The sequence below is a fragment of the Neovison vison genome, chromosome 3 (assembly GCF_020171115.1).
Source record: "Neovison vison isolate M4711 chromosome 3, ASM_NN_V1, whole genome shotgun sequence".
Lineage (NCBI taxonomy): Eukaryota > Metazoa > Chordata > Mammalia > Carnivora > Mustelidae > Neogale > Neogale vison.
The window spans coordinates 216,811,967-216,825,335 of NC_058093.1; the positions used below are offsets into that span (position 1 = coordinate 216,811,967).

General features: G+C 38.9%; 1 protein-coding gene across 1 annotated transcript in view; it reads left to right on the plus strand.

Moving 5' to 3' along the window:
* The first annotated feature begins 291 nt into the window (after positions 1-291).
* Positions 292-13,369, plus strand: part of LOC122902023 (solute carrier family 5 member 4) — a 62,590-nt gene continuing 49,512 nt past the window's right edge. Inside the window, exons 1-6 of the mRNA XM_044241078.1 lie at positions 292-426; positions 1,339-1,410; positions 3,057-3,161; positions 4,891-4,950; positions 6,596-6,700; positions 10,888-10,993. Coding sequence (XP_044097013.1) covers positions 292-426; positions 1,339-1,410; positions 3,057-3,161; positions 4,891-4,950; positions 6,596-6,700; positions 10,888-10,993 — 583 coding nt within the window. The remainder of the gene's footprint in view (positions 427-1,338; positions 1,411-3,056; positions 3,162-4,890; positions 4,951-6,595; positions 6,701-10,887; positions 10,994-13,369) is intronic.

Genomic DNA, 13,369 nt, shown 5'->3' on the forward strand with positions numbered 1-13,369 from the left:
TAAAACCTGGTCAGTCTTAAAAACCCATCTTTCCACTTAGTGAACCTCCCACTCTTTACCTGCCATTCTTATCCTGTTTCTTATCTTTCACTGCTCATTCCCACAATCCACTTAATTCAACACTGACTGCTGGAGAACCAGGGTCTCAGAGCTTCAAAGAAAATGTATAAAGGTCCAAATACCCAGGAGCTGGCTCTGATAGTGTGCTCCACCTGCTCAAGGCTGATTATTAACCCAGAGCTTATAAAAGGAAAGGGCCATCCCTGGGATGGGAAAGTATCACCTGCAGCCATGGCCAGCACATTAAGCCCCAGCACTGTGACTGGGACCCTGGGTCCTCCTGAGATGTCAGAGCGCATCCAAAATGCTGCTGACATCTCTGTTATTGTCATCTATTTCATGGTGGTGATGGCTGTCGGGCTGTGGGTATGTAGGAGTCCAATGGGGTATTCATGGTAGGCACCAAGCTTATGGTTAAAATGTCTGAGGGAGGGAGGGGGTGTGGTGCGACAATATGATAAAGCTAAGGGAACATTAACAGCTGTCAGATTTCATTATCCTTCCTTCAGAATCATTGTGTTTTGTGTGACATAAATAATGTTTATTCAGTTAATATATTCTCCTACCAAACCCATCATTTGAACAAAGCCAGCAGTGAGAAGTTTGGACTTACTCAGTTCAGCATCTCCAATTCCTGGTATAATGAATAAAGATGTTATTTTTATTATCTCACTACTTTTATTTTATTTTTTTCTTTTGCTCACTTTCTAAATGAGTCAGTTGGGTGCTTAGTTAATTTATGTTCATTCTTAATTTTTAGCAATATGTGTAAGGCTGAAATTTATATCCAAGCACAGCTTTAGTGTCACCTCTCATTGCTTTCATAAATGAAAAGAAGCAGAGCAATTGGGACAGAGTTGGGGAAGATGATTTTTTAAAGTCCTTCTATTTCTATGAAACTATGATTTTGTCTACTGTGTTTTTTGGGTAAATTGGAAGGGGAGGTGAACCATGAGAGACTATGGACTCTGAAAAACAATCTGAAGGGTTTGAAGTGGCGGAGGGGTGGGAGGTTGGGGTACCGGGTGGTGGGTATTATAGAGGGCACAGCTTGCATGGAGCACTGGGTGTGGTGAAAAAATAATGAATAATGTTTTTCTGAAAATAAATAAATTGAAAAAAATTTAAAAATTGATGCTATATCACAGTTTCTAGGAAAATGTTTATCTTCAAGAGTGCTGGAAGAGTGACCACTATGAACTCTCTAGCCGGATCATCTGTAGCACCATGGGTGATCCTGTGGTGGTTTGGCCCTCACATGTCTTCCCTTCTGCTTAGGCAATGCTGAAGACCAACCGGGGCACCGTTGGAGGTTTCTTCTTGGCTGGTGGAGATATAGCCTGGTGGCCGGTGAGTGGGTCAGAGTTTCCCAGAGACAAAATTCCTGTGTTTCCATGTTTTAGAGTCAATAAAGAGAACACTGGGAATGCTGAGTTTCTTATGTGCATTTGTTGCCTACTTGCTGCTGTCTTTTCCTAAACACCTGACCCCAAATGATAGTGTGTCACCCATTATGAGAGCAAGTGTAATGTGGCATTTGAGAATATTCAGTTCAGCTCTGTGTCATATTTTTCCCCTGGTCCTCATCAAGAATCTTCTGCCTTGGCTCCTTAGCATCCCCAACACATTCCTTCTTTGTTCCCAATCCTGAACCAAGGCTACCCCTCTTGTTTGGATGAGCATCCCCCTTTCTGCTCTCCTCCTTCAATGTTCAGCTCCAGCCCTGCCTCATTTGAGATGTCTCACCCTGCATTCTGGCCTGACTGTCTAGTCCTTATGATCCATGCAGTTATGATAGTGGTTGTGTATTCTCTGTGATGTTGTAAATCATGATGCCTCTTTGATTCTTGCCCAGTTGATCGTTTCCTTGCTGGGTTTTTAATGTCTTACCTCCTTGACAAGAGTCCCATTGCACCAGAAGGTCCATCTTCTTTTCTGAATCCATACAGAGTCAGCAAAGTGTTGGGTAAGACAGTGGGTGCACAGTACATTCTTCCTTCATGGATCTGCTGATTAAGTTGTAGGAATGAAAGTGGAGAGTGGGAAGTGATTTGGCCAGAGTGATTGAAGCAGACCAACTGCAAGCTTGAGATGGATTCTTACTGAAGTGTCCAATCAGACATTACCTTCTTAAGACTGTTTATGAAACATTCAAGTCTCAACCAATCCCATAGCCACCAATGAGCTCAATCCCATCCCCTGGATCCAAATGTCTGAATAGAAAATGTGGTTTTACAAAGGGTTGGAAAGATGGGAATGAGTGAATGAGCATTGCAGCAGTCCCACATTCCAATTCTGTTTTGTCAAGACTAGTGCTTGCTCCTGCCTACTCACAAGATTTCTCTTTATCTTTGATACTTAAACACAGTAGACATTGGGATGAAAGAAGAAGTAGGTGAGAAGAGAGTCCTTAGGGCTGGGAGAATGAAGAAAAACTTCCTCCTATCCACCTTTGTAGTCCTTGAGGATGAGTGAGGGGACCAACAGGAGGTCTGGCAGTTCTTGTCCAAGAACAGTCTCAACCCAGAGTATCTGGGTGGATAAATTAATGTTTCCCTGCAAAGTTTTCTGTAATGTTCTCTGTAAAGTGCCAGACTGTAAGTATTTTAGAGTTTTGAGCCATACAGTCCATTGCAGTCACACAATGCTGTTTCTACTCTTGTAGGACAGAAACAGCCAGGGTGAATATGTAAAACCAACAAGCCTAGCTGTGTCCCCATAAAACTATTGATAAACATTGAAACTTGAGTTTCATATAATTACAAAAATATGGGTCTTCATTCGTCTTTTTAAACCATTCAGAAATGTAAAAAAAAATAAAATAAAATAAAACATTTTTAGCTTATCAACCACACAAAAACTGGTGAATGGTTGGATTCAGCCCACAGAACTCCTGCCCTAAGGAGGCATGATGGTAACATCTCAACACTTGCCTGTTGTCAAGGAATCTGATTTGGATCTCTTAACCCATACTCATCTGTTCTCTTGGATTCCAGATGGGGGCCTCTCTCTTCGCTAGTAACATTGGCAGTGGCCACTTTGTGGGGTTGGCTGGGACAGGAGCAACTTCAGGAATTGCCACTGCAGCATTTGAATGGAATGTAAGTGACATCATAGGCTTTTTCCTTTAAATCCAAACTCTGTCCAGGTATGTTTTTCTGGGAGTCTGTATAGGATAAGCCTCTCTTTGATTTGATTTCTATTTTTCATTGTAACCTACCCATTGTTTGAAACTCAGAGCCTTCCCTGTGTGGCCTCATTCTGCCTGCCTGACCCAGTCCGGTCCCATTATTCCCCACCTCTGAGATTTTGCTCAAGCAGTATTCCCACCAGGAATGCCATTTTTATATGATTTAATCCCCACTTTCACTTGACTTTCTTAACCATTTTATCTCTCACTTTTTAATTTCCTCCCTAAGCTAATACCCTATGTGTCCAGCTCTGAATTAGATGCAGAGAATAGAAAAATAAAAAAGCAATGGTTCCTTCTTTTGGGAAACTTACATCCCAGTGGGACAGACAGGTGCATGCTCACTGTGGTGCAGAAAGTACAAGGAGAGAATTATGCATGGAATGTTGAGAGAACTCACACAGGATGGGCAACCATCTCAGATGATTGATGAGATTTGTCACATATCAAAGAAGCCTCCTGGAACTGGTATCAGATAGATGGACAGAAACTGACCAAGTAGGACCTAGATAAGGAAGTGACAGCAGAGTAAGGAATGAATGATTTAGATATAGTAAGTAGAATCTTCAAGGCTTTGTGATTGAGTTTCTAATTTCTCTATTACTTTTTTGCCAGTAGAAGCTGTGCCCCCTTAATTAGACACTAAATCCTTTAAGGAAGAGACCATCTCCTCTCATGTCATGCATATCACCCTGTCATCTAGCACTTGGCTGGGCACATGCATTAATAATTCTTGAGTTTCCTGAGCTTTTTCTGTTCTTGTGTCCTTTCTGATTTGAATATACATGTGTGTGCATTTCAGTCAGAAGGAGATGCTTATGTGGGAAAAAAGTCAGATCACAGTGAACATGTAAATAGATCATGCATGGATGAACTTAGAAAATGACCTTGAGTCATCAAAATTCTTGTACCTCTCCCTTGTTGAAGATTTTGTCCCTAACTTTGATTTATTAGTTTCGGGGCCTCCAAACCAGACCAAGTCTCCAGACATGCCCTATGGCCCAAGTTTTGTTCTGATAGTGCCATAACTCCAGGATGGAGCCAGCTTCCAGAGATGTGAACAACATGCCCTATGGCCCCAGTGTGTGTGATTATCAGGTTGCCAAGAGCCTGGCTCTTTTAGCCTGTGACCTTGGACTTCTTTAATCTCCGTGAGGCTCAGGTTCCCCTTCCATTAAACAGTAATAACTGCTTATCATATCTGCCCCACTGATTATTGTGAGAGCAGCATGAGTGATATAATATATATGGCAAGACTTGGGGGACAGTGGGAATAGTCTATCACCAAGTTGTTTTCTCATTGCTTTGTCACTCTGTGTATAATTCCTTCCATTCAAGAATTAGTCCTTTTAGCAAAGATTGTATGACCTTTCAGGGGTCCACTTGTGCTTTTGGATGTCTTATTTTCTGTCCACCTTATATCAAACATCTTTTGTCCCACCTTAAGCCCCAGGAAGGTATAGTATCTGAATCATGGAAACAGAGGAAAGGAATCCACAGTTGTCTTGGGCTCATAATTGGTTGAGTGGGACAAGATCCATGCAAACTTATTTTATTTTCAGACTCAGAACTGTTGAAGTGATAAGTCGCACAGGCCAAGCCTCTTGAACTTTGTACTCTTTTCTGAATTTTTTTTGCAGGCTTTGCTGTTGTTGCTGGTTCTAGCTTGGGTCTTTGTCCCTATATACATTAAGGCAGACGTGAGTATCTCCAAGTGTTCTCATACATCTGTCAGCATTCATTTAATCACTCATTCTTTCTGCTTAGTCATGAAACCTGGGTAATATCACTTGTTCCAGGATCTCTGGGCTTATGTAAATCCACTAAACTTTATCAGATTGCTCTTGGAAATGGCTGCAGTCACCTCTCCTTTTGCTGATCACTATTGTGAGGGTTCCCATTTCCCCACATCCTCACCAACACATGGTAATTTTCTTCACTCTAATTTTTGCCATTCTGAGATTTGTAAAGTAGTTTCTTTTTTAAATTAAGTGTAGGAAATACCACAGCTATGCTAGCTCCTCTTCAGAGCCGGTGTTGCCAACCACTTCTGTGCTTTTCTGATCCTACTACCCACATTTATTCTTCTGCTGCTTGTGCTCATACCATGAGGTGCTATAACCTAGAATAATTCCTGAGATGAGGGTGCTCAGTGGATAAGCCTTCTGGCTTGTACCTCTGCAGGTCGCCATATATTGTCTCTTTGCTCATCTTGGGGCTTTCTAGGACCAGGTTTGAATAATTTCTGTTTAAGTGTGCTCTCCTTGGTGCAAGAACAAATGCCACAGAACTCATGCATGTATTTTTGGATGTGGTTTGCCATGCTTGAGGGGGTTCCACAGAGTTTCTGGGCCACCAAGTATTCCCTTTTTTGCTTTTGAAGTTATATAAATATGTATTCTTTTATACTGAGGGAGATGACCTCATGAGCTTAACCTGCTCTGAAGAAACTGGAAAGCTGCTCCTTGTACTACTTACACATCACATAGTTGGTCCCATATTTCAGTAATGATAACCTCAGACTTTTCTCTCAGTAGGGATTTAATGTAATTGTCTTTTTTTTTAAGAATTCATCTCTTTGGCAGAGAGAGAGAGCAAAGGCTCACTGCTGAGCAGGAAGCCCTACATGGGGCTCAATCCCAAGACTTTGACATCATGGCCCTGTCTGAAGGCAGATGCCTAACCTACTGAGCCACCCAGTCACCCCCTAATCTCTTCTTTTCAATAAAGATAATCAAATAGATGTGTATTAAGGATGAGCACTGGGTGTTATATGCAACTAATGAATCATTGAACACTACATCAAAAACCAATGATATAATATATGCTGGCTAAGTGAACATAACAATAATTTTAAAAAGATAATCACATAAATATATACCCAAGTATATATTTGCAATTTGTTTAATTATCAATTTATTATAACCATTCATTGTGGTTCATTATTTATAAATAATGTTTTTACTAGACAGCAACATTATTTTAGTGAAAATAATGAAAAGTATTTGTTGAGCATTCACCATGCATTAGGTGTTGTTGTGGGTATTTTACATCTACTTTCATATTAAACTCCCACTTTACAAATGAAAAAAATGGAGGTTCAGAGAGATTGTCGATTGCCAAAGGTCGCATTTCTAGTAAATGTCCTATCTGGACTCTAAGTTTCCAATGTCTGTGTTTATTCCAGGCTCACTGTTCTCCCAAGGGACTGTTTTTCTAACCTTTGCATTCCTGAGGTACCATGCACAGTAATCATGGGCAGGTATACAAGTGTTTAGTAAGTGTTGAATAATATGAATGTGCTGGGCTCTGAAGGTGAATCCTTGTTGATGTCTGTCTCTGCAGGTGATGACTATGCCAGAATATCTGAGGAAGAGGTTTGGTGGGAAGCGACTACAGATATATCTCTCTGTCCTCTCCCTCTTCATATCTGTGGCTTTGAGAATCTCAGTAAGTTCAGTGCTCCTGGAATTTTTGATTCTTAAGATTATTTTGGTGGGGCTAGAATGATAGAATCAGAGAAATGAGTGTAGAAACTATCACTAGCCTTTACATATCTGGTCATACGGATGTCTTAAACTACCTAGGATCTTCCTACCAAGTTTTTATGGGGGGGAAAGGAGCTTTAGAAATCTTGCATGCATAGAATAAAATAATTACAAGTCAAGAGAGGCTCCAGAGTGTAAACCCACCTATTCATTAAGTATATGAGAAAAAAACCAGATGTACAGAAGAAACAAAATGTCTCATTCAAGAAATACATTTAGTAGTAGAAAGGAGGAGGAATCTCTAGTCCCCTGCCTTTCCACTGCAAAATAACCTCTTTATTCTCTTAGTTGAAAACAGTCTGGGCTTATATTTTCATTTTCAGCTTGATTATCTGGCACATGAACCAGAAGGAAAATGCTTCATATTATTAAACTGACTTCTTACATTTATTCTATTTTATTTTCTAAGACTGCCCTTAGTATACAGATGTCACAAATAAGTCTTAGAAGAATTCTTAAGCTTTTGGAAAGCTAAATTCCTTGGAGATAATCATTGAGGAGAAAGAAAGGAATTTCAAAATTGAGCAAAACATGTAGAAAACAGAGTACTAGGTGATATACCTAACATGTTATACTTAATCATTGAACACTGCATCAAGGACTAATTGTGTACTATACAGTGGTTAACTGAACATAATAAAAAAAATAAATAAAAAGAAAAGAAAACAAAGAGTTACATTTGCTCCTCATGTTTGGTGACTAATAAAATCATTTCCTCCAAGTTTATGGTCTAGGAGTTCACGAAAGAAGCTGACCCTCATATTTACTCTTCTGTTGAGTCCTTGTTGTAAATAAACAACAGCTGCTCAGATTAGAAGGCATGAGCCTCCTAATGCAACATGAGCATTTTCCAATACTCACTGTATATTGCTATGAGTATAATGTGAGATAATAAAGATTCTTGTGCATTAGGAGTTCACGATACAATTAAGAATATAAAAATTTTACTCATGAAATCATAAGCACTTTATGACAATATATGAAAGTATATTAAGATGTGAGCTGGAATAGGTTTTGTGGACAAGTATAGGAGACATGTTATGGACATCCAGGGAAAGGGGTGATCCCAGCTGGGTGGAATTGGACATCACCCTCATGGTGGAAGCTGGGGATGCTTAAACAAATCCTCAGGATGGGAAATTTAGGAGAGGGCAAGAGAAGCAGAGGAGCCTGTATGTTGCACAAATGGGTGGGACTCAGTGATCTCCCTCTTCTTCTCTGGCTCTGACATCGACAGATTGCAGTTTTAAAGAACATGAATAAGGTGCTGGAGCAAAATGACAGTAACCAAAGGGACCTGAGGGATGCACTTCTGGAAGTGGAAGGTTCCTGGTGGTAGGGAGGGCATAGATTCTTAAGGAGCTGGATGGGCAAGCAGGAAAGGCCAAGAGCCTGGGTATAACTATGCAAAGTCTATGGTTGGCTCGAAAGACACAATGGGCAAGGGTCCATTCTTAACTACAAGGTTATGTTTAAAGTGATATTAACTGTGATTAATCTTACACATGACATTTTGTGTATTATTACCCTTTGATAACAGAGTCATTTTAGTCATTCATTAAACAGATCATTATGAGGAGTTAGGACAGTGCTGTTTTCAGTCTCCCCTGTCCCAGGTTTGAAAGACATCATCTTATTCACTGGTTCTCAACCTCCAGTAATACCTATATTGAGAATCATTGCAGATATGATGCACCTTGAGCCCTAAATATTTCAGTCTGCATGTCTTAAACACACTGATATTCTTTTAGAAAATGCACTGCAAATTTTAAAATCAGAAACTTAATCTTTATACAAACTAATATGTAACTTATAGACCTTATTCAGATATGACAATTGTCCTAATACTATCTTTTTTTTAAGATTTTATTTATTTGACAGAGATCACAAGTAGGCAGAGAGGCAGACAGAGAGAGAGGAGGGGAAGCAGGCTCCCTGCTGAGCAGAGAGCTGGATGTGGGGTTCAATACCAGGACCCTGGGATCATGACCTGAGCCAAAGGCAGAGGCTTTAACCCACTGAGGCACCCAGGTGTCCCATTAGTAATATCTTTTAACGGGGGGGAGGGGAAATCTGGGTTTTTTTCCATAAGAAATATTCATTTTTTTATGAGAAATACTTTATAATCATTGTAAATTTAATTAATCCTATTGAATTGTACATACTAAAATTGCAAGTTGCATGTTATTTATTTTACCTCAAAAAAATCACTGATAATAGAGGCTTGTATATGTCAAAACTATCAACTTAATGTTTTAACTGTCCTATATAAAAGAAATTAAAGTCAAGAAATGCACAATATGATAATGTGTGTTTAACATATAAGTTATTCAATATGAATATACAAGGCCTAATGTTGTGGTTAAATAACTATCCCCACTGTGTAAAGCAGTATGAATGTAACAGCTATAAATTCAGGCAGATGCAGGTATGTTTTATGGCAACTCAGATACAATGAGTGGCATCTCAGTAGGTGATATCTTTTTTGAAACGGTAAATAATTTTTTTCCAAATACCCAATTTTGTAAAAAGTTAAATCTTGCCTCAATTTACACAGCAGTTTAATTCCTTGAAAACCCAGTGATAAAGTTGCAGAAAGCACTTTGTGTGGAACTCAGAATCAGGTTCTAAGTTCAAATAATCAAGAACAGGATTTTCACTGACACAAATGTCTAGTGGGATGATAAAGCATCAGGTTTTATTTCAAATTAGGGGGGAAAGTTAACCATATCCTGTGAAACCCCTTCCAAATTCAAGTTCTACAAAAAAATTTAACTTTAATTCTTCCATTCTGAATCCTGATATCTTATTCTTTCCATCACCTCACTCATGCTTTCCTTTTTCTTAGATTCCATGATCCATCCTTATAATCACACTTCTGTCTCAGTTTCATTGTCTATCTTTCCTTTCACTGAACTCCCCAAGAAGAACTCCAAAACTGGTTGAATACACCTTCCCACTTACTCTGTGCTTTCACCCAGAGATTTTACTTCAGTATATCCAACTATCATTCTATGTGATGTGTTGAGGGTTTTGGTTTGGTTTAGGGTTTTGATATTGAACCTGGGAGGATCAGAGTTGATGGGGTGGATCCAAGTGGGGCCAGCCCAAGTTTGTGTTGAAGAAAGATCCAAGAAGTTGGTAAGCACACTTTACAGGCACAAGCATCCAGGTAGTGCAGGGTGGACATGATCTCTTCAGGAAACTCTGTTGGCCTCTAAGTTTCAACCAACAATCTTTTTATCTGTGTTTATTATTTTCTCTGGTCCTTTAAATAACTATTCTAAATGATCCACAATTTTTTTTATCTACTAGACCTCTGTCTCTTATCTAAAACCCTCATCTCACACTTTATCTAGAAAATTTAAGCATGAAGCACTAATCCCCCACTTAATCTACATTTGCTTCATTCTTTCCACCAGTCTGAAGATAAAGACTCTTCTTTCTTCAAAGACCAACCCCTCAACCTGTGCCTACTCTTCATCCCATCTCTTCTCAAGGTTTCTGAAATTTGCTTCATAATTACCCCTCTATCATGTTTTCTTTTTATTTTCTACTACCTCAAATGTGCTCAAGTATCCTCCTCCTTAAAAACCATTGCTTTGGGGCACCTGGGTGGCTCAGTGGGTTAAAGCCTCTGCCTTTGGCTTAGGTCCTGGGATTGAACCCCACATCCGGCTCTCTGCTCAGCAGGGAGCCTGCTTCCCCTCCTCTCTCTCTCTGCCTGCATCTCTGCCTACTGTCAAATAAATAAATAAAATCTTAAAAAAAAAAACCATTGCTTTACTGTGCCTTTTATATCTAATATTCTAGTTTTAATCATTGTTTCTCTGCAGACAATCATGAAAGAGTAGTCTATGCAAGCTATAGTGTAGACGTTCCTTATTTTCTGTTCACTCACTCATTGTTCCTTTTTATGGCCTGTCCAATAACTAATCCTCTGAGAATGAGATCTGGCTTCCAAGGAGTTCATATTTGGATTGCAGAAATGCCATGTATAGGTACAGCAAATACCAGTGGGAAGTCATCAATGAAGAGCTAAGTGATGCAGTTCATGTTTCTTTCCCATTCTGACTGTTTCCTTTTTAGTCAGATATATTTTCTGGAGCCATATTCATCAAGCTGGCCTTGGGATTGGACCTTTACCTGGCGATCTTCATCCTCTTGGCTGTCACCGCTATTTACACCATCACCGGTAAGTTTTTTGCCTGTTTAGCTCAGTTCTGCTGACCTCATTCCAATCTTCAATTAGCAATTTCAGCCTTGTCATCACCAAGCTTATGGTTATCATTTTGTTCCCAATATGAGAGTCAGGCACAGGCCCAGAAACACAACTAGAACAAAGCAAACAGAATCCTCAGTATTATAGGATGAAAGGGTGACTAAAAAACCAAGACTCATCTCTATGTAGCCTGCAAGAGACTCAGATTGAAAGTGAGGAGATGAAGAAACATTTATCATGCAAATGATGCCAAAAGAAAGCCAGAGCAGCAATATTTATATTGGACAAAATAAACTTTAAAACAAAGACTGAAAAAGAAATTTTAAAAAGACACTGTATAATAATAAAGGGCACAATCCAACAAGAAGATATAACAATTGTAAATATTTACGCACCCAACATGGGAGCACCCAAATACCTAAAATAGGTAATAAAAAACATAAAGGAACTAACTAATCAATTGTAAAACAATAATAGTAGGGAACTTTAACACCCCACTTACATTGATGGACAGATCATTCAAACAGAAAACAACAAGGAAACAGTGGATGAGGATTTAACAGATATATTCAGAGCTAAAACATCCTAAAATAGCAGAATACACATTCTTTTCATGTGCAAATGGAATGTTCTACAGAAAAAATCGCATATCAGGTCACAAAATAAGCCTCAACAAATTCAAAAATTTCAGTCATACCATGCATCTTTTCTGACCACAAAGCTAAGAAACTAGAAATCAACCACAAGAAAAAAATCTGGAAAAAATTCAAATACATGGAGGTTAAATAAAATGCTACAAAACAATAAATGGTTCAACTAAGAAATCAGAAAGTACAGGAAACAAACAAAATGATAACACAGTTGGGATGCAGCAAAAGTGGTTCTAAGAGGGAAATTTATAGCAATATAGGCCTATCTCAAGAAACAAGAAAAATATCAAACAACTTAAGCTTACACCTACATGAGCTAGAAAAAAAACAACAAACAAAACCCAAAACCAGCAGAAAGAAGGACATGATAAAAATTACAGCAGAAATAAATAATATAAAAACAAAAATGAAACCCAAAAAACTATAGAACACATCATTGAAACCAAGATCTGGTTCTTTGAAAAAAAATCAATAAAATTGATAAAACTTCTAGATAGACTCATCAAAAGAGAGAGAAAGGGAACATTCAAAAACCACAAATTAAAGGTAAATAACAATCAACATCACAGAAACACAAACTTTGTAAGAGAACATTATAAAATACTACATGCTGTCAAATCAGGCAACCTAGAAGAAATGGATAAATGCCTAGAAACATATAACTACCAAAACTGAACAGGAAGAAACAGAAAATTGAAACAGACTGATTACCAGAAATGAAATTGAGTTAGTAATCAAAAAAAACCCAAAAAACAGAAGTCCAGGACCACATAGCTTCACAAGCAAACTCTATCAAACTTTTTTTTCAATTTATTTATTTTCAGAAAAACATTATCCGTTATTTTTTTCTATCAAACTTTTAAAAGAGTTAATAACTGTGCTTTTCAAACTATTCCAAAAAAAATTAAAAAAAGAAAAGAAAAGAAGGAAAACTTCCAAATTCATACTATGAGACCAGTATCAATGTGACACCAAAACCAAAAAAAAAAGTACTGCAAGAAAAAAAAAAAAAAGAATTGTAGGCCAATGTCTCTGATTAACATAAATGTAAAAATCCTCAACAAAATACTAACAAACCGCGGGGGGGGGACAAGATGGCGGGGGAATAGGAAGAGGCGCCTTTTCAGCTGGTACCCCAAAGTGAGCTGATTACCTACCAAAAAACTCCGATCACCCATGAAATGAGCCTGAGATCAGAATTATACACGTCTGGATCTCTACAGGGGCAGAAGACGCCAGTGGGCAGGTAAAGCGGAGTGGGAACGGCAGACTGATATCGGAAGATAAACAAAAGGGGGAGAAAGCCACCAGTGGCGACCAGTGGGAAAGTAATACCACAATACGAGCGAGAGTGTCTGTATCTGGGGACCAGCATTAACTTGGAGACTGGTTGAAAGCACTCCAAAACCACATTGAGATATCACCTTACACCAGTTAGAATGGCCAAAATTAACAAAACAGGAAGCAACATGTGTTGGAGAGGATGTGGAGAAAGGGGAACCCTCTTACACTGTTGGTGGGAATGCAAGTTGGTGCAGCCTCTTTGGAGAACAGTGTGGAGATTCCTCAAGAAATTAAAAATAGAGCTTCCCTATGACCCTGCAATTGCACTCCTGGGTATTTACCCCAAAGATACAGATGTCGTGAAAAGAAGGGCCATCTGTACCCCAATGTTTATAGCAGCAATGGCCACGGTTGC